At 34.8% G+C, this 22,577-nt stretch overlaps 1 protein-coding gene across 1 annotated transcript in view; it reads left to right on the top strand.

The window, feature by feature from the left end:
- The window catches only part of GMCL1 (germ cell-less 1, spermatogenesis associated), a 30,119-nt gene extending 12,200 nt beyond the window's left edge, over nt 1-17,919 (top strand). Inside the window, exons 8-14 of the mRNA XM_044663585.1 lie at nt 1,407-1,497; nt 2,266-2,403; nt 11,203-11,272; nt 12,216-12,291; nt 13,626-13,771; nt 14,624-14,711; nt 17,163-17,919. Of these exons, the coding sequence (XP_044519520.1) occupies nt 1,407-1,497; nt 2,266-2,403; nt 11,203-11,272; nt 12,216-12,291; nt 13,626-13,771; nt 14,624-14,711; nt 17,163-17,291 (738 nt within the window). The 3' untranslated portion in view covers nt 17,292-17,919. The remainder of the gene's footprint in view (nt 1-1,406; nt 1,498-2,265; nt 2,404-11,202; nt 11,273-12,215; nt 12,292-13,625; nt 13,772-14,623; nt 14,712-17,162) is intronic.
- The last annotated feature ends 4,658 nt before the right edge of the window (nt 17,920-22,577 follow it).

Here is a 22,577-nt window from a genome sequence, read left to right on the forward strand (position 1 = left end):
AAACCTAAACAGTCAGCAAAAATATATTAAACACCTACTTTGTGTCAAGCCTCTGAGAGCCTCAATTCCATCGTTGTAAGTGTCCACTTGGCCACTAAGTGTCAGAACTCCAGTAAGAACCCAAGTCTGTTCTTGGTGCCAAGTTTCCTCCAGTACCATGGCCTTGGGAAGGGAGGCACTTGTTTTAAATTCTTTTATAAACAGTGACTGCTGTAGCAGTCAAGTTTAGATCCTTTGGAGATGACTGGTACTATTTCTCTTGCTTTTGAGGAGTTCTGTTACTTATTTTCCATCATCTGAGGAGTGAATTCTTGATTCTCTTGCCACAACAGTTATTATATTAGGTCTCCTGTCAATACTGAAGATTATCTTAATAATGGCATTAGACCGGAGCCCCATGGGTTTTCTCATGTCAAAATATTTTTTATGCAGTATACAGAATACTAATTAAATTAATTGGTGAGAAGTTAAAATGAATAAGATTTCTTATTTTAAAATTTTTTTATGAAACTTATAAAAATTATGCCAGAATCAAAGACTTCTATTATTTAGAATAATAAATTCTCTTAGATGAAATGTAGGATTAAGAATTAATCACTTGGGGTCAGCTGGGTAGCTCAGGGGAATTGAGAACCAGGCCTAGAGACGAGAGATCCTGGGCTCAAATCTGGTCTCAGACAATTTCTAGTTGTGTGACCCTGGGCAAGTCACTTGACCCCCATGCCTATCCCTTACCACTCTTCTGACTTGGAGTCCGTACACAAGATGGAAGGTAAGGGTTTAAAAAAGAAAAAAAAGAATGACTTATGGTTTCAGTGCTGATTTTCCAAAGACTGTAGCTTTGAATATTGTTCATTCTTTCCCAACAGTGTGTTACATGTAGTAAATCAGGTTTTTCTGGAGTTACAATTCTACTGCACACTCTCTCTCTGGGATACACATGTTCAATGCATCTTGTACAGTTTTCCCCCTCACTTCCTCCATTATTCTAGGACCTTCCCTTGAAATTAGAACACCTCAAGATTTTGCCTATGTGAATATGATCTGTGTATCTAACCTGAAGCTACCCTCTACCAACTAGGTATCCATTACCTGTTTTCTTCCCATTTTGAAATAAGGCTTATTTTTCAAAGGCCTAACATTATCTCCAATATGCCCTCCATATCCATTTGTTAATTAGCAGACATAAAGAATAACCTCAATCTGTTCAGGTCTTTTTAGAAATTTTTAGTTTTATCGTGAAATGAATGGAATTGGGTAACAATAATTTGTCTCATTTTTAAAATGGAGAAAATGCCTTTCTTTTAGTGTTGTTGACTAGTCTCATGATTGGTAAGTACTCTTTAAAATATAAAAACATTGAATATGTTGAATTCTTAGGACTGAATTTTTCGTTTAATTTTTAGTGGATGTTTCTTCAGTTAGTGCCTTCTTGGAATGGATCATTAAAACAGCTTTTACCTGAAGCAGATGCCTGGTTTTCCAAGCGAAGGAAAGGTAGGACTATTCTATTTTGTGTGAACTTAGTTTTTATCCTATATACCAGACTAAAGATAAAACAGTACCTTTATTTTTAGAACAAGAGAATATAATTTTCCTTTCATTTATTTAACCATTTTTGTTTTTCCCAACATAAGCTGTACCTGGCTTAAGTGGGATGATAGAAGGACTGCACAAGAATCAGCTTGCTCTAAGCAAAAACAGCATGAAAGTTCAAATTTACAGAAATAATTAATAATTGTTTTTATAGAGGGATTGTCCTTAGGATTTTTTTTTCAGAGCAAGAAGTGCTTTTAAGCCATAATACAATTCACATACTGCTTTTTAAGGATCTTATAAAAACAGAGTATATTGAATATTCTTTTAATGTCAATATTTGTTTTTCCGTATATGAATGAATGAAGCATTTATTAAAAGCTTACTATATGCAAAGCAGTGTTCTGAGTGCCAGTGATACAAATAGAAAGGTTAAGAGTTCCTGTCCTCAGGAAGTTCTCATTCTAATGGCTGAGAGAACACAATTGGAAGGTGTCAACTATAAGTCAGTTGAAAAAGTCCCATCATTCTTAGGGTGGAGCAGCAAAACAAACATTAATTCTTATTCTTTAATGTCTATTTAATGTTACTTTTTCCAGTCAGTGACCCCTTGTATTTTGTGCAACTGAGATTTTGGCTTTTTTTCTAAATTATTAAATGGAGCTACTTCTTATAAAACCAAATTATTGTTTGGAAGAAAACAGGATGATATTTATTTTCTGTGTGCAGATTTTGAAGAAATTACCTTCCTTGAAATTGATCAGGGAAAAGCTTTTGTACCAGTATTCAGACACTTGAGGTTGCAGTATATCATCAGTGATTTAGCTTCTGCAAGAATCATTGAAAGAGATGCTCTAATACCTTCAGGTAAGAGAATACAAAAAAATTATTTTAATAGCACCTCTGAATTCAATATTGTTTCTTCATGCTAGCTAATTTATAGAGTACTGTAAATTCTGTAAAGTTGATTATCCTACATTAATCATTCTTAAAAGTTAAATTTCAAGAAGGTTTTTTGGGTGATTTTTCAGCATTGTGAAATTGCATATGGAAATATATATCTTGTCTTTGGAAATGAGAATTATAAACATTTTGAAATTTGTGTTTAGCTCTTGCTTCTGACATATACTAAATCTGTGTTCTTGGGTAAGTTCACTTAAACCTTTCAGCACCCTAAGCAACTCCCTAAGTCTGTATGTTTCAGAATAAATGCCAGTTTACATTAATGCAGGGAATTTCCACATTCAGAAAGTTTATGGGGTGATAAAAGGATAAAAGTGGTCCAGAAGTTGAAAATAAGTGACTGTTTTTCAGTTTTATTTTCTCAAGTTGAAAATAAAGTTAAATATAGCATTTGAGCTTAGGACACCCAACATAATGAAATCTCTTCACAAACGAGGGATAAATGCTCATTCTAAAAATATTATGTAAATAATTTCCCATTACCTTTGTGTCATCCTTTCCACCCCAACCAATCAACAGAAAACCATTTTACATTCTTAATATACAGGAGAAGATTTCACTAGCATGAACCAGAAAAAAAAAGTCTTTGGTTACTCACCTAATATATGTCATAATAATTACTTAATACTTAGGTGTTAGTATCTCATTAGAGGGCATATGCACAAACCATCTGGGAGGTTTAAGCCTTTTCTTTTGCCATTTCCAACTGCCACTTCTTAGCCTATCTCCGTTTACCCCTATATGTATCATTAAGCCTATATCCAAAGTTTTATCCTAAAATTTTATGTAATGTACATTGTTGTCCTGGCATTCTTATAATGTGTAAAATATTGTAGGCTTCATTATAAAATAATTCATGATTACATGGTGTAAGATGTCCTACAAATTCTTTCGAAACACATTAATTACATATAAGAGAAACTTGAAACCACAGTTAAGGTGAATATTAGTCCTATCCTCAGCACTGCTATTATAAAGAAATTCTTCTATATAATTATTTGGGTTTGTGTACCTAATTATAGCTTTAGCAGAAACTTTTAATTTCTACCTAGTGTTATGGGAATGTACTGCCTTTTTTTATACTTATAATGGTTACAGTATGGCCCATTGTACTCTTTTTTTATGTACCTAGAATGATGAATCAATATTAAACCATTTACTATATCTTGATTTATCATTTATTTTCTAATTCCTGGCCCTGTTGATGGAGTAATGTAGAGTTACTGTTAATTTTTTTTTAAGAAAAGCCATAAAAATTTAAACATAATATGAATCATCGACTCATAGCAAGAATTTATAATTTAAATACATTATTTAGACTTATACTTGAAATTTTGCTTGAAGTATATAAAAATTCTTTTAACCTAATAGTAGATAGTGGAATAAATTTCAATAAATGATTCACAAAGAACAGTATATAAAATTAAGATTGGTTTCTTTGAGGGCTTAATATTAGATGAAAAATTTCCAACATCTTTTCCTTTACTTTGGATTGTGAGAATTAAATTAATATTCAAATGCACCAAGTATTATATTTAATAAGATTATTAATAACAACTTGAAGTAAAAAGGAAAATAAAAAGCTAGAGCAAAGAAGGAGCCAGCCCAGCTGCACATGCAGGAAAAGAGAGGGAGGCAAAGTTACAGCCAACTATATATAAAACATGACCACGCAATGTGGTGGAGAGATTTAAAGGAATTCTGGGAAATACTAAAGGAATTCTGGGGAACATAGTTCAAAGGTACAAAATTTCCACTTATACATTCCCCCCTGTGATCCTTTTGGGAGGCCAGGCTCACCAAAGGGATCATTTTAAACATAACCCAACTTATAAACTGCAGTAATTTGTGGATAAAAGGAAAAGAGGACAAAACCAATGATTGCTAGGTTGACAAAAATCCAATTTAGGGGCAGTCCCCTTTGGCATAAGAGTATACATTCAAAACAAATGCACTTAACGCTCCCTTCCCCTCCCCCATAGTTCATAGTTTAGCACATCTCAAAGTTCACTCTGGATCTTTTGGTGCATTGTGTGATCTCTGCAGATATTTTCATGGCACCTTCTCCAAAAAATTCGCCTTCTGGATTCGGGGAGTTATTAGCCTTATGTTCCAAATTAGGCTCAAATTCAAATCAAAGTTCACAACAATAACATAGTCCCCCCCTGAGGAGGATGGTAACAGACACAGGGATCACTCAGGGATTCATGGCTGAGTTATGAGATATATGAATCAATTGGCAAAAGAAATAAAAAATTCCCAAAATTAACAATAGCTCGATTAATGGTAATAGCAAACAAAAACTCTATCATGTAGGATTTATATGAGTCTCTATATAGCCATTTGCTGTATGAAATTTTAAAAACCTTTGAACTCATGGATACTTGTCACAAATTCTACAGATACAGACAATCTTTCAACCTTGGCAAGGCATTTTTAACAAAAGTATTATTGCCATCACTCCAAAATTTTACAGAAGAGCCTAGAAAAAACACAAACCTTTATACTGCTCATAAAAACCTTCTTGGGGTCTATCACAAGAATATCACCAAGAATCTAGATTGTTCTGGTGGAAGTAGATTAAACTGAAGAGTTAAAATATGATGCAGAAGCTACTTTTGGCATCATGCTTTATATAAAAGTTTTCTGGCAGGAACTTTTATTTTGTTCTTTTTAATTCAACATTCTTTATTTTATATATTTTTATATATATGCATATATATACATATATATATAATTCCAGATGCTGCTAGATATCTAAAATAATTTCTGAAGACCCTCTTTAAAAAAAGGGTACAAATAGTGAATTCAAAAATCCTTTTCTCCAATTCTAATAGGCTTCTTCACTATTTTGGAGGGGAAACAAAACTCAGAAAGTTGACATTAATAAACCTCCAAATCTATTTTAAGATTCCTTCCCCTCCCCAGTATTTATCATCCATTTAGGTTCCTTTTGTCTCAGCTCTAGAGTTCCTCATACACACACTGGGAAGAATCTCCATTCTGCATGTTGATAGTATTTAAGATTTTCAAAACTTTGTCATAATATTCCAGTTTGGTCTGTAATTCAAGCTAGGCTGCATATTCTTGAGGAGAAGTAAATAAAATGGGAAATATGCAATGAAAATATAAACTGCCATTAAAAAAATTAAACAGAGCCAATATGCACTTGTTGTTAGCTTTACCAACTGAAACTGTTCTTTCAGAGTTTCAAGCTTGCTTTGTAACAGTATTATTCCTCAAAAAAAAAAAAAAGCTAAATGAATTTTATTTACACAGTAAATAAAAGGACCCTGACTGGAAGATAAAGTCCTTCAGGTGTTTGCCAGGGCTTTTAAAAGCTATTCCTTTGTGCCCTCTTCCCTAAGGGCAAATTTTCAGGGAGAACAATAGGGTATTTGAATATGAAATACAGACTACCCTTATGTTTTGGGTAAGGAGAAAAAGGACAAAAACAAACAAACAGAAAAATAGGAGGCTTATTTCCCAAAACTCTGACTTGAGATCCACTGATTTGGGCTATCTGCCCTCAAAAAAAAAACTAGAGTCAGCTTTAAAAAAAAAAAAAATCTGCTTTAAAACTAGAAGGGACTGAATAGCGCAGGTTTTTTTTTCTGCACACTGTTCTCCTGCTGAAAAACAGCTGGTGCAGGCTTGAAAATCTTCATGAGGCGGCCAGTGGGATTGGGGATCTCACCTTTCCATGGGAAAAAAGCTATGTGGAAGGCAAGGAGGGTCTGGTCTAGGAGAGCCATGTGAACTCACATGGGGAGAGGGCTAGCTCTCCTCTCAATGTGGGCTGTGGCAGCAGCAGCAGCTCAAGGCAGTGGGGCAGCAGCAAGAGCGGCAGCAGGAGAAAAAGTGACTTGCAAAATTTATCTTTTCTCTTAAAAAAATTAAGAATTCTATCCCTTTGTGGTTGGACAAATTGTGAGAATTAAAATTAATATTCAAATACTCCAAGTATAAGATTTATTAATAATAACTTGAAGTAAAAAGGAAAGTAAAAAGCTAGAGCAAAGAGGGAGCTAACCTAGCTGCGCAGGGAGGGGGAAGACGCGTAGAATTACAGCCATATATATACAAAACGTGGTAGTTCCAAAATTTCTACTTATACAGGATGTTATTTTTAAGTGTAGCTACTTAAAACTAATGTCAAGCTCTTTTAAAAAAGAATTAATTTATTTGTTACAGTAAAGTTCCCAGGTATTTCCCACTCTCCCTGCACTAGAGAGGACATCATTTGCCCCAACCATATACATGTATGTATGTGTGTGTGTGTATATCTATATCTATATCTATATCTATATCTATATCTACATATATAAACTATATCTTCCTGATTCTATTTTTAGCACTTTTTTCTCTGGAGATGGACAAGTTATTCTTTAAACTGCATTTCTGTTGTTGTATATGTTTTCTTGGTTCTGCACTTTTCACTTCAATCTTTCCATGTTATTTTAAAATTAACTTTGTCATTTCTTACAATGCAGTAGTGTACTCCATTATAGTCATATGCTACATCTTGTTTAGTTATTCCCCAATTGATTCATATTCCTTCAGATTTCAGTTGTTTGCCATCTCAAAGAGAACTACTATAAATATATTAGAATATATAGGTTCTTTTCCTTTTTCCACAATCACCTGAGGAAACAAACCTAATAGCAGTTCTTTTGGGTCAGAGGGAATACACACTTTTATAACTCTATGGATAATTCCAGATTGTTCTCCACAATGGATCAGTTCACAGTCTAACCAACAGTGTATTAGTGTCGCTATTTTTCCGTATACCTCTAACATTTATCTTTTTTTGCCCTTTTATCATTTTAGCCAATCTGACTGCTACGAGATGATATCTCAGAGTTGATTTGATTTGCATTTCTCTTAAGCAATAATTATTTAGAGCATTTTTTTCCTTATGGCAATATATAGCTTTAATTTCTATAATTTGCAAAAACTGTTCATATCTTTTGACCATTTTTCAGTTAGGGAATGACTCATACCCTTATAAATTTAACAAAGTTCTGTATATATTTTAGATACAAGAACTCTGAGAAACTGTGTATAAAATTTCCCCTCCTAATTTTCTGTTTTCCTTCTTATCTTGGTCACATTAGTTTTATCTGTACAGAACCTTTCTAATTCAATCAAAATTATCCATTTTACCTCTCATTACTTCTTATCTCTTGTCATAAATTATTCTCCTGTCCATAAATCTGATAGTTATTTTATGTTCCCTTCTAATTTGATTGTGATTTCTCCCTTTTTGTCTAGGTCATGTATCCATTTTTATCTTACCTTAATGAATGGTATAAGATACTGATCTATACTTTCTTCTAGTCTGCTTTCCAATTTTCCCAGTAATTTTTACCAGATAGTGAATTCTTTTTCCAAAAGCCTGGATCTTTATTTTTGTCAAACACAAGGTTACTATAAGCTTTTTTTTTCTTTAATCATACCTTCCGTCTCAGAATACTGTGTATTGGTTCTAAAGCAGAAAAGTGGTGAGGGCTAGTCAAGTGACTTGACCAGGGTCACACAGCTGGGAAGTGTCTGAGGCCAGATTTGAACCTAGGACCTCCCATCTCTAAGCCTGGCTTTCAATCCACTGAGCTACCCAGCTGTTCCCACTATAAACTTTTATTACTGTTTGTTGTATACCTTTTCTGTTCCATTGATTTACTTTTTTATTTCTTAGCCAGTACCAAAAAGTTTTGATCATTACTGCTTTATAATACAGTTTAAAATTTGGTAGTGCTCAATCTCTTTCCTTTTTCTTTTTCATAATTTCTTTGTTATTCTTGATCTTTTGTTCTTCCAAATAAATTTTGTTATTCTTTTTTCTAATTCAACAAAATAACTTTTGGCAGTTGGGATGGTATTGAATTAATTAGGATCTTGACAAAAGGAATTGTATGCTTATTAATTCAACAACATTTGATCTAAATGATTAAAGTTTAATGGTGAGAACCTTAAAGAGAAACAAGATTATTTGCTCTTTATGAGAAATATTGGCCTTCTTGTTTGATTTAGAAATATACATTGTCTACTGGTTAAAGAATGAAATTATGTTACCATACAAATACTTAGTAGATTATTTTGACAGTTCCCATGGCTAAAAAATGTGTTAGGCTACAGGTAGTCTGGCGATAAACCTCTGAATTTAGCTAGATCAGTCTTTGTACAGCAGATAAGAGTCCAGTCAGTGAAGCTTAAAGCCTTTTCAGCTTGTTACACATTCCATTAATCCAAGCCTTTTGAGAAACCACATAGAGGAGGCCCTTGAGATGAGATGGGTGATTCTGTAGAGAGCCTGGTCATCAATTTTTAAAAGGTCATATTAATATGATTGTATTGGAATACTATTATGCTACGAGAAAAGATGAGCAGGATGGTTTTGGAAAAACCTGGTACAAATTACATGAACTGATACAAAAATAAACTGAGTAGAACCAGAGATCATTGTTTATAGTAACAGCAATATCGTATGATGATCAATTGTGAATGACCTAGCCATTTTCAGCAATACAGTTGATCCAAGACAATTCCAGAAATTCATGATGAAAAAATGCCCTCAGAGAAAGAATTGAGGAAATCTGAAAGCAGATCAAAGTGTACTGTATTTCACTTTTTTTTTTCTTTTGAGATCTCGTCCACAAAACGACTAATATTGAAACATGTGTAAAGTCTATACAAGATTGTTTGCCTTCTTAGGGATGAGGGAGAAAGGAGATAGAGAATTTAGAACTTAAGTTAAAAAAAAATCATGAGGAAACCAGAAATTGTCAATCACCTTGATTGATACAGTATTCCTGAAATGATAAAGGATTAAAATATTTTTTCCTTGAGTGGTAGAAAAAATATTTTCTTTATTTAAAACTTATCTGGAGTCCTTTTCCTTATTTTTTATTTCTTTGGAGTATAGACCCAGGAGTAATACTACTGGGTCAGAGGGTATGTAGAGTTTTGTGGCCCTTTGAGTCTGGTTCCATGTTGCTTTCCAGAATGGTTGCATCAGTTCACAGTTCCACCATAAGTGTGTTAGTGTCCCAATTTTCCCACATCCTCTCCAGAATTTATCATTTTCCTTTTTGGTCATGTTAGCCAATCTGGTAGGTGTAGTACCTCAGAGTTATTTTAATTGGCATTTCTCTAATCAATAGTGTTTTGGATAAGTTTTTCATATGACTGGATAGTTTTCATTTCTTCCTTTGAGAACTGTATGTCCTATCCATTGACCATTTTTTGATTGGAGAATGCTTTGTATTCTTATAAATTTAACTCAGTTCTCTATATGTTTGAGAAATAAGATTGTCAGATACTTGCTATAAATTTTTCCCGCAAATTTATTTCTCTTCTAATCTTGGTTGCAATGGCTTTATTTATACAAAATCTTTTAAATTTAATTTGTATTAATTTAAATTGATTAATTTAATTAATACTTTAATTTATTAAATAAAAAATTTTAATTTAATTTAATTAAAATTTTTCATAATATTCTCTAGATCTTGTTTGTTCATATATTTATCCCTTATCCATAAGTCTGACATGTAAACTTTTCCACATTCCCTTAATTTGTTTATTGTGTCACTCTATTTCTAGATCAAGTATACATTTTGACTTTGTCCTAGTGCATGGTTTGAGATGTTGGTCCATGCTTATGCCATACTGCTTCCCAATTTTCCTAGCAGTTTTTGTGTCAGATAGTGATAAACTAAAACTTCAATCATGCACAGTCTTGTTTTTTCACATAGTTCTGTGCTCTTATTTTTTAATTTGTTTTATGTTTTAAAAAAGTATTTAGAACACAAGTTTCATTTATTTAAAATATGCTGGTTTTGTTGATGATTTCACTTTATCTAATACAGTGTGACAAAATCATTACCCATTTATTCTTAAATAACCTTGCTAAATTGGAACTGGCTCATTTTACTAAATAGTTACTCAGATGTATTCATCTGAATATGGTAAATAAAATAGGCAAATTCTTAATTACAATATTATCCTGAAATAATACCTAAGACAAAAATATATGAATTACAGATATATGTGTGTATGTAATCTTTCTTGCTTTTAGAATTTGTATATCTTCCAAAAAGAAATCTAGTGTCTGCCTTCAAGGTATGAAGAATTAAGGCTGAATCAAACAATAAAAAGTGTACATTTTGTTTAGGGGCAGGTTAGCGGCTAGAGAGTTAGGCCTGGAGGTGGGAGGTCCTGGGTTCAAATCTGGACTCAGATACGTCCTCGTCGTGTGATCCATGACAAGTCACTTAACCTCAGCTGCTTAGCCCTTATCACCCTTTTGCCTTAGAACAAATACTTAGTATCGATCCTTAGAGAGAAGGTAAGAGTTTTTAAAATAAGTGTAATTGTCACTTCTTTCTGCGAATAATTTAAATAAAATAAACCTTAAAACAAAATTATAATACTTTCACTTGGACTCTACTTTTATTTCATCAATGTGAATAGCTCACTATAAGGGACTTCTCTCCTGTGGTAGAAGAGAAACTTTTCTGAGTTAGTATATTGGAGGATTGCACATAGAACTTTTACTATTTTCAAAGGCTTTACTATTTTGAATGTACTGGATCTGTAAAATGCAAACTAACTGGATGACTGATTATGTGTTAGTTTCCTCATCTTTTAAAAAATGTATAAATCCTGAATTTTTCTTTCTCCATGTTTATTTTTTAATTTTAGAGTGGTTGGCTTCTGTTTACAAGCAGCAGTGGTTTGCCATGCTTAGGGCAGAACAAGACAGTGATACGGGGTAGGTATATGCTATCAGATTTTCTTTGATTTTTTAAATCTCCATTCCTTCTGTGCTATGAGTTATGATTTACATTGGTTATACTAAAGAATCTAGACTATAAGACTGAAACACATAAAAAAGCTAAAGCCACAATGCTAATTTCGCTTTTTATTGTATTTGCAACAATAAGCTCTTAAGTGCTTTTATGGCTAATGAGGCAATAACATAATGGAGTTTTGTACTTATTTATGATTTATGAGGCACAAGCTGTACATAATGTTTAGTTTTATTGGTAAAATTTTAGTATTATCATATGGCATTCTTGACTATTAAAACTAGGTATTATATATAAGTTTTGTTGTTTGAAGTTGCTGTGTAAATTTACTAGGAAATTAAACATGCTTCCTTGAGTAGATTTAGATTAATAGGTTAAAGACTTTGAGGATTCTATTGATCAAATGAGATTATGTGTAAAGTGCTTAGCATAGTGCTTGGCACATAGTAAGCACTATATAAGTGCCAATTATTATAATAATAATTTAGATTTTTAAAGTACTGCTCTCATTCATTTGAGACTAAAATTATCCTTTTGTTTTCTTTTTAATCTGAAAGTATGTGAAAGTAATTTAGAGAAGATTAATCTCTTACCAATGCAAGATAATGTTGTTAGTAATATCTCTGTGTTTGAAGGTTTTTCCCTTCTCTGATTCATATGAGCCTTAGTAGAAGCAGAATAGAAATGGAAGCAATGAGAAACACAATGTGCAATATGAAGCTGTTTATTTAACAAATATATCAGATCATTTAATTAAATCATAGTATCCCTGTCACTCTTATTTACCACTGGGGGCCAATTCATACTTTAAATCTAGTAGCATATGTTTCTCTGTTCTTTTACTTCAGAATTCACAGTGAGCTATTGTCTGTCATCATCAAAATCATTTGTTATATATATTTCTAGACCTCAGGAAATTAATAAAGAGGAACTTGAAGGAAATAGCATGAGGTGTGGTAGAAAACTTGCCAAGGATGGTGAAGTAAGTACCAGTTGTGGTTTGTTTACATTCTTTTTCCAGTTTTTTAATAGTAAAATAGTATAGGATTCTGCTTCAAAAAAAATTTGCTGGCACATAGGCCCTGCTACCCTGGTCTTATGCTTAGAGATGGCAATATTTGACAATATTTACACTTTTAAAATTTATAATTGTGAACATGTGTACTACGATTCAGGCTTTCCACCTTTATATTTGAGGTCTCAAATTATTACAACATACTTTGAGAATCTTTAATTTCATTGATTTGGGTTTATTTTCCCTCTAACTTAGGAGATGGTCTTTGAAAGTTTCTGGGTCTGAACCTGTGGTAGTGAGCCTCTAGATTTAGCAAAGGGTGGTCCTTGGACAGTAGATACTAAGACCATCACTGGGTTTATACTAGAAGCATTTCAATCTTTTTTTTTTTTTAAACCCTTGTACTTTTCGGTGTATTGTCTCATAGGTGGAAGATTGGTAAGGGTGGGCAATGAGGGTCAAGTGACCTGCCCAGGGTCACACAGCTGGGAAGTGGCTGAGGCCGGGTTTGAACCTAGGACCTCCTGTCTCTAGGCCTGACTCTCACTCCACTGAGCTACCCAGCTGCCCCCCCCCTTTTTTTTTAAACCCTTAACTTCTTCTGTGTATTGGCTCCTTGGTGGAAAAGTGGTAAGGGTGGGCAATGGGGGTCAAGTGACCTGCCCAGGGTCACACAGCTGGGAAGTGTCTGAGGCTGGATTTGAACCTAGGACCTCCCATCTCTAGGCCTGGCTCTCAATCCACTGAGCTACCCAGCTGCCCCTGGAAGCATTTCAATCTTGATAGGGCCTGAAGAGCCTTGTCATCCATGTCAAGATGAACCATCAGAGTTTAGTGTTGGTATCATGTTCTAATTTACTTAACCGACTAGGCTTTCCTTAACCACCTATGTGTTTGTTGATTAACCAATCTTCTGGTATTTGGAATTTAAAGTGTTTAGAAATCAAGAAAGCAATATCTGATGGTCAGTGGTGGTCATTTCCTCCTAGCCTCTTGGCTTCCTGGGCTGTCATATCTTAGGTTTCTGGTTAGAGGTTTATTTTTTTTTCTTTTAAAACAGCCTGGCAAAGATGAGTCTAACCAGTATCTATGGATGATTAATAGTTATGTGGAGGTAAGAGAGTGGAAGGATTTGGAGATGGGATATCAGAATGCACTGTTGGACACAAGGAAGAGAGGAGTTTAAGGGTCATAGGAAAGGAATAGCAGCAATCTCAGCCTTATCACATTTTAAATTTTTTGTTGGCTTGCTTAGCAACATCAAAAATGGAAATGACAGCACTTTTTTGGTATTTTTTCAGTACTGCTGGCGGTGGACAGGGTTTAACTTTGGCTTCGACTTACTTGTCACATACACCAATCGCTATATTATTTTCAAACGCAACACACTGAATCAACCATGTAATGGATCTGTCAGCTTACAGCCTCGAAGAAATATAGCATTCAGGTAGGATGGGGGCAGGGGCGATAATTAGAACTGACAAAGCACCAATAGAATATAATACAAGTTTGTCCTATAGAGCACTCCTTCATTGAGTGTCATGTACAGAGAAATGGCCAGGGGGTGCCCAGCTCTACTCTCAAGTCACTACTTCACCCAAGGTGGTCTGCCCAGGAAGGCGGATCTTTGCTGAGCTCCCTGTACAACTCACTGCCTCTTATAAAATTGTTGTGCCTAAACTGTTTTCTGTGGAACTAGTTGTGTTTGGTGTTTGCATTATATACAAGAGACCTTGTAATTGCTGGAGGGATAATCCTACAATATAAGAGAGATGAGTAGAAAGTAGAGCTTTATGATATAGTAGTTCGCCATCAGTAGCATTGATATTAGGCTGTCTTCTGTACTAATAATACCTTGGTACCAAAAGCCATAAAGAGCAATATATGAGAACAATTAAATATTCTTTTCAATTCCAAAACTTCCTTGATAACTTCAACTTTTATTACTAGACTTTTCGATATTTTGATGAGGAAATAGGCAGACAAATTGAGACATAGTCTTCCAACCAAGTTTTTAAAAGTAAGTTGTATGGATACCACAAATTTATTTTGTCAACATCTCAAGAAATGTATGATAGTAGGAGTTCATAGGGCTAAAGAAATCAAATTATACCTTGACATCAGATTAATTGGTTCTATAAAGTCTTATGGGAAGGCTTTATATCACCACTGTTTGGAAGATGTAAAGGTAAAAGTAGTAAATGAAATTGAGGTTTCAAAAAGAAATTTGAAATTAAAATTCACTAAAGGGACTTAGTTTTCAATTTATTTGATAAGGATGTTTTCTTTATAATCCTAGACTACGGTTGGCCTCTCTTGATAGTAGTGGGAAACTGATTTGTAGTAGAACAACTGGATACCAAATACTTACTCTTGAAAAGGATCAGGTAGGTTGACTTTGTCTCCTTTTTAAAATAATCCGTTTAATGATTTACATTAATAGAAAGTTGATTCTTAGAGTTGCGCAGAAAGCATATCACTCAAGGAATGTTTTCTATAAGATCAGTGTGCAGATCTCAAAAGATAGGAATTAAAATATCTCTTATAGGAACTGAACTTTAAAAACTAGATCTGTGGAAAGGGAAGATATCTCAGAATAATTAAATTCTGTTCTAGATATTTTTCCTTATCTTCAAACCTAAATCTTTTGCCAATTTCTCCAAGTTCTGTTCTTTAAAACCAAGGAGAGAAGTCTAATACTCCTCCATATGACATCCCTTCAAATACTTGAACACAGATATCATGTCCCCTTGAGGTTTTTTTTTTCCCCCCATCAGGCTAAACATTACCAGACTCTTCAACCATTCCTCATATGTCATGATTTTGAAGATTTTCATCACCCTGGATGCCCTCCTTTAAACACTACATTTTAATAGTGTCCATCCCAGAGTGTAGCACCTAGATTAAATGAATGAATGAGTGAATGAATGAATGAATGAATGAAAAAGCATAAATTATTGCAAGGTTCCAAGCTATAGTATTGAAGAATTAAAGTGAAGACAGTCTCAATGTTCTTGAGCTTACATTCTAATTTGAAGAGACTACATATATTGAACAACTCAGCTTCAGGACAGTTAGAAAGGCCCACCAGTTCTAAAGGGCTGAAGGTAAGGCCTGGAAGACATCAGGAGGCAGTGGCAAGGAAGTGGGAAAGCCCTGAGGCTACTCCCATTTTAACAGCAGAATCAAAGTTGCTGATTCCTACTCACTTCTCTTCCCCTCAGTGAGCTCATTCTCTCCCAGGAATTCAGCTGTTATGTATGTCTGTCCAGAATGACTCCTATAACTATATATCCAGCCCTAAACTCTTTCCTCAACTATAGGCTTATATCACCAATTGCCCACTGGACATTTTGACTTAACCTTCCTAAACTCAACATGTCCAAAACAGAACTCATTCTCTCCCCTAAATTTATCCCTGTTTCTCTTGAGGGCACCACTATCTTTCCAACCACGTAAGTTCATCATCTTTGAGGCTTTGTTGACTCCATTACTGTCATTTGCCACCAGTTCAGGCCCTCGTTACTTCTTGCCGAGGCTATTGTAACTTCCTCATTGACCTCTTGCTTTTAAAGGTTTCCCTTCTCAAATTCATCTTCCAAGCATGGTGGGGTCCCTGTAACCATAAAGGATTACATTTTAAGATGTTCTGTGAATAGCTGAAACCTTGGCTCTAAGCAGACACTTGCTGATCCCACAGGTGTATGCTTTCTCTCCCCACTCCTGGCCCTCCGCTCATGCTCTGCAGCCTCCCACTCCCCAGCCACACTAAAAGAAATCCTAAAAAGTGAAAGTGGGAAAAGGAGGTGGAAGTGAAAGTGGAGCACTGTTGCTGTAGGACCTCATGTGCTTTGCAGGCAGACCTCCAGCCTTTGGGTTGACCATGGAAAATGAAACCACAGAGAAGACCTTCGTAGTCAGATCTCTGTCTATCACTACCACTCAGAAACCTTCAGAGACTTCCTCCTGCCTCTGAGATAAAGTACACATTTCTCAGCCAGGCACTAATGCTTTGTATAGTCTGTGCTCGCCACCTTATTTCATACTGCTCCTCTGATCTGACTTCTGAACTCAGCAGTCCATCTCCCAGCACCATGATGTCGACTGCCACCATGCCTGAAATGCACATGCTCTGTCTGCCTTTGGAAACCTCTTCTTTTGGACTCAACTCTGGTGCCATTCCTATGACATTTTTCTTGATTTCCATATGTGTGCATGCAAGTCGAGGGGTGTGTGTATGATGTGTGCACATGTACATACACATTCTTCTATCATTTTTAATGCTTTTTCCTTCCCCCAAATACTGTCCTTTTCTGGGGGCATATTATATAGCTTCAGTAGAATGTTAAGCTCAGTGAGGAAGCTCTTTTTTATCCTTTGTGGCTTCAGTATCTTGCATGAGTTAAATGATAAATATTCATGTTGCATTCACATCAACACAATTGTCAGATACCTCTTCATATAAGTCCTCTTTTGGAAGCTCTGTGTTTTGTCTCCGGATCTCAAAGTGTGTTTCTTAAAACTAGACCTGCCATTTGAGATGTAGTTTCCCCAACCCAGAATATGGTGAAATTGTTGACCTTTTCTCACCACTCCTCCTTAATCAAAACACCGAACTCCTCAATTAACTTAGCCCAAGATCACGTTAGCTCCATCACACTGCTTTAAGATGTCCAGTGCCTTCCTATTGCTTTTTCAATTCATAGGGTAGACACTAATATTTTCATTTTTGTATCTTCAACTTCACCCTGTTGTTGACCTTTTCAGCTTAAAAATATTAATACTATGTTTTCTGTCCAACTTACTTTGTAACACAACTTCAAATTTATTTTATATAGGAACAAGTGGTGATGAATTTGGATAGCAGACTTCTCATCTTTCCTTTATATATCTGCTGTAATTTCCTGTATATATCACCAGAAAAAAGAACTGAAAGTGGCGATCAACTAGAGAATACAGAAAACTGAGCAATCTGGTCAAATGGAACACAGTTGCACTTTGAAAATGTTTTATTTCTACTTTAACATTATGGCCCTACTGATATACACAAATAAGGTGACTAATGATGAGAAAGGCCTTATGAACTGTAGCAGATAATACCTATAATTCCTTTTTATCCTCAGTATAATTCTATGCATATATGAAGAAAGTGAATTTTGAAGCCAAGAAATTCTGCCAAACCCAATTATGCTATGAAAATGTCAACTTGTGCTTTCTGTTTAGCGTTAGCAGACAAGAACTGAAGATTAATGGGACATTCCACATTTTTCTACCAAACTAAATACATATATGCTTTTTTTGATAAAGTGTGACCTAACCCAACGTTGGTGAACTTTGGTTATATATATCTGTAAATTTTCTATTGTTTGGATGAAAAATTAACTAGGAAATTATTTGAACAGCTGGCTACAGATTTGATGATGCATCTTTAAAGCTGCCCTTCAATTTTATCATTCAATCTCTACTAATTCTGCCGTCCTCTTCTTGTCTGTGTCCTTTTGATTTGAATGATTTCACATCCCATAGGTGCTTTGGGAAGTTGAAAGACTAACCTGAGGACTGTATTTGTTTTTTTCAACTTGAGATAATTTTTTTGTGTTGTTTTGCCTTTATTTTAATTTTTCTAGGATTTAAAATAATCAGTCTCACTTTCCACGAAGCTTATTTTGGGAGAAAGGAATCTTTATTCATCTTGCTTTGCTTCTATAAGGCAGTTCTTTTCCCTTCCATAGTCTCTCTTTAGCATCCTGTATAGTCTTAAATTATTATTCATGTTATTTGTGTACCAAGTATTACTTATTAAGCATTTTTTATTCTGTGCTCATCTATATATACATATATTTTTAAAACAATTTTTTTAAGGATCCTATTTCCTACTTAAGCTCAGGAAATTGTGACCACTGAGTTGAGTGCCTTTGAGTTTCACATTCGAATACAAACTTCTTAGCAAACCCTTGATGGGTTCATAGAATCCAAAATAAAAGTTGATAACTAAGGGTCATTGTAAAAATAGAAAAGTATTTTTAGTTAAAAATAAGATGTATACTGTCAATAGTCTGTATATGTTGGTTTTCTATGTTTATTTGTATCTTGAAAAACATCCTGATTTTTTTTTCCAGGCAGAGCAAGTACTTTGATTAGCACTTATTTTTAATATGTTGACGAATTAGGAGATTTTAATTTTATCCTGTTTGGTGTACAAATAATAAACACCTATTTAGTAAGAGGGAAAACAAGCTGATACAGTGGATAAATCCTTTCAAAGGAATACATTTTTTCACTTAATGAAACCAGAGTTTTTCCTTTCCAACCAGAAGTAATTTTATTATCCATCTGGGCCTTCTTCAAAAAAAAAAGAAAAAATACTTTTAGCATTTGTTATCCAATTCTATGGCAGGTTCAGAAATTTATTTTTACCACTTAAAATATTCTATTGGTGTAAATTACTTAAAAATCATTTTGAAAGTTCTTTATTTTTTCACTGTTCAATATTTCTCATTTAATAAAATAAAACTAAGAAGTTTCTTAATTTCAAGCTTGATCACAGGAGGTCTGAAAAGAGATTATTCTGCATTTTTTCCCTATAACTTTAACTTCCAAGATTCTTCTGACTTTGTACATTAAATCAAATGAACGTCCAGCTACTTTTAATTTAATTCATTGAATAATAAACAAAAAAGGACTAAACTTAGATTTTAAAGAAGATTTGATGGAGGAAATGAATTAAGAATAAGCTTATTTGTTAACATTCCATTTCCTTTATGTGAATTATATATAGTACTTGTGCAATAGAATAGATTCCTAGTAAATTTGTTCTTTACAGATATAAAATTAGACTAATTTCTAATAAGAATAGATTCTCCTGAGAGACTGAGAATTTATCCTTCATATTGACTGTAAAGATTTGCTTTTGTTTTATCACCCATATCTTTGCTTTTTATAATAAAAAATTTAATGAGGTGCTACTAGAGTCAGCAGAAGTACCAGCATATGAATTTGTCATGAATTTATTGAAGTCTGCTACTTTAAGCTATATATTCAATGGCAATTTGTTATGTGAATGAGACCTGGAGAGGTTTTCCCTCCACTATCATCTGTTTTGCCTTTGTGTGACCCATCATTGTTGAAATCAAAAACATAATAGGTTTTTTTTATTATGTATTTCTCCCTTTCACCCACATAATCAAATGGTTTTGGCATGCATGAATCAATCTTTAGACTTCCCAGTTTGATGAGTTTGTCTGACATTAAGGCATAGGCAGGAATGGGGCAAGAAGCTAAGAGTAGATGGGCTTTTGGGTTTTGCATCTGGCTCTTTTCCCTGTCATCTGAGCCATATGCAACAAACATTAAATTCATACCATGAGGTACTTGTGATGGAGATTACAGGGGCAAAATAAGGCCGATTCTACCTTAGGTCTGATGGAGGCTTGTGAAGTACACTGTTGGTTCAAAGCAGAATGTGTGTTGGGTACAAAGGAGTGCTTTGACAACTGCACAAAACTGGTAGTGCAGATACCACCCCCATTTTGTAGATGAGTAAAGGTAAGGAAGTATAAGTGACTTGCTACAAAATTAAAAATCTATTAGATGGCATATCTAGGACTTGGATCCAGGTCTTCTGACTTAAAAAGTTAAATGCTCTTTCCATTACAGCACAGCTGCTATTTTTGTGAAAATTCTATATTGTGTATATGAACATATGAAAGATAATAGAGGAACTGTAGGTATGGCAAGAACTAAGATTGAGGATACAGCAGTGCTCAGTGTAGAGTTCTTGTTCTTTTATTAGTACATAATATTTTGAATAGCTTTGTGTAAAAATTTTCCTTTTTATTATGTATTACTCCCTTTCATACACACTTCTTATATTCTAGCCTAGCTGAACTACTGCTACCCAAACTTGACAATTACATCTCCTGCCTCTGTCCTCCTTCCTTAAATTATACTCTCATTTTTGCCTCTCAAAATTCCTTATCTTGCTCAGTTCAAATGATGCTATCTCTGTGAAGTCTTTCCTACCCTCCATTTGTTCAATCATTCTGATCACCTAATTTTTTGCACTTATTTATGTATGTGTGTGCCTCCCATTAGATGTACGATCCTTCAGAATAGAGATGACTTCATTTTTGTCTTTTGTCTTTTCCCCTGACTGCCTAGCATAGTATTTCGCACAATAACAAATATTCCCTAAAACATCACATAATTTGTTGGCTAGGACCTCAGCCATTAATCTCGTACCCAAAAAAAGGAATCTTACCCCTACCATACCCAAAGAGTCATCTGCTTCTTGCTTTGCCTCTGTTGAGAAGGGATCACACCATCTCCCAGGCTAGCCTTTTAGAGAGAGCTAAACAAAACTGGTCTAGTAAATTAGGGATGAGGAGGGTAGTGGATACTGGCTCACTTCGCTTTGTCTGTCTTCTCATCAGTAGGTTGACCTGTAAGTTTTCCTTCACATTACTAGTCACATACAATTATGCCACTTCTCATTCTTTAACTATGGACACCATTAATATTTTTGGACAGCTATGTAATCCTAAGCAAGTCACTTTCTTGGCTTCATTTTCTTCATCCATAAAAATGGGGATAATAGTGATTTCCTAGGACTGTTGTGAGGAGAGCACTTTAATAAACCTTATTACCATATGTTGTGTTATTTTTATTATTCTTATTTCCTGGCCTTCATTCTCTTCAAATACATTCTCATAGTGAATAACTTGTCTTTCTAAACATGCCATCAACTGCTCTTGTGCAAGGGTTCAAATTCTGTATGACATGTTAGAAGTAGAAATGAGAAGCAGCAGATATTAGGAGAGTTATTACAGGGAATTGAGCGTGGGTATGGCTGTTTACATAGTTAATACCTCTCAGTCCTCCAATTGGCTTGATGACTAGTCCCAGCAAGGTCAAGCTTAGCAGCCTACAAACTCAAGCTCCCTACATACTCAATCCTCAAGGATACAGGACACTACCAATATCTGTAGGTATTAAGATGGTGGAGCTCCTGGCTAGCTCATGTTTTGTTCTTGAGTCAATCCAGTTGCCATTGTTCACTCTGTGTTACTGAGTGGTCACTCAAATGTTCTGAGTATAGAATGATTTGAAGGGCATTGTGAATGTTCAGATCTGGCAATTTGGTAGGATTTAGTAGGTTAAAAAGATCATGTCCTTATTTCTAGGAAAGAGCCACCCACGCCTTTCTTTTACCTATTATTTCTTGTGGCCTCTCAGAGGGGAGAGAAAAAGAAGAGTAGAAAGGAATAGGGTATCTGGAAAAAAAGGGGTTAGGGTTGAGAACTCTTCAAGGAAAAAAGGGAAAAGAAATGTGGGAGAAAGGAGAGTAAAAGGACATTTTTTTTTGTTCATGGCATTACTTTGTCAAAAAAATTAAGAAAAATGAAAATATGTAGATAGTTAAGTATTAAAACTAACAATTCCTCATTTCCCTGTTCTGCCTTGGCTCTCCTAGTTGTAGACAATAACTGGAGTTATTGCTTGATGCTTTGGGAAAGTGATTACAGAAATTTGTATTAGTTGCTCAACACTATAGGAACATTCAGTTTCATTCAAGAAATGCTAAGTGCTTCCTCTTTGGAAGGCTACATTGATGTGTTCCTCCAGTGACTCTGAAGTTTCAAAGAGCTTGCCAGCAAAAGCTCCCAAGTATAGTCCTACTGACAAACTATGTATCTGCCATCTGAGGCTGCAGGTTGCTGAACTCTTGAAGAACATTTACTAAGTCATAGAGAAGTAGGACTTGTATTGGAGGTCCAGATTATGTATACTACCAAAGCCATGGACCCTTGGAACATGGAAATATTTGCAAGCCGCTGCTAGGTTTTTCAAAGATGCACAAAGGAGTCTTTAATCTCGAATTTCAAACCTAGCAGGGACATAAGAAGTTACACATATTGCTATAGTCCAAGCTAAAATGGAGTAAATACTCTTAGGCCTTACCATCTTCTCAAGATATATGGCCCTATATCTCTTTCTTTTCTCAGCCGCACTTCTAGAAAAAGCTAGCTCCCCTCCCTGCCTCTCGTTTCCTCTTCCCAGTTCTTCGAAATCTGGCTTCCAACCGTATCAAATTGGCTGAAACTGTCCTTTCCAAGTCACCAATGGTCATTTCCTAATTTTTTTTTTAGTCCTCAACCTTTTCCTATCTGCCACATTTGACACTTGAGCTCCTTGTCCTCTTGAATACTCTCTTCTTTCTGGACTTTCATGACACTACGCTTCCCTAGGTCTCC

This window comes from Gracilinanus agilis, chromosome 2, assembly GCF_016433145.1.
Source record: "Gracilinanus agilis isolate LMUSP501 chromosome 2, AgileGrace, whole genome shotgun sequence".
Taxonomy (NCBI): domain Eukaryota; kingdom Metazoa; phylum Chordata; class Mammalia; order Didelphimorphia; family Didelphidae; genus Gracilinanus; species Gracilinanus agilis.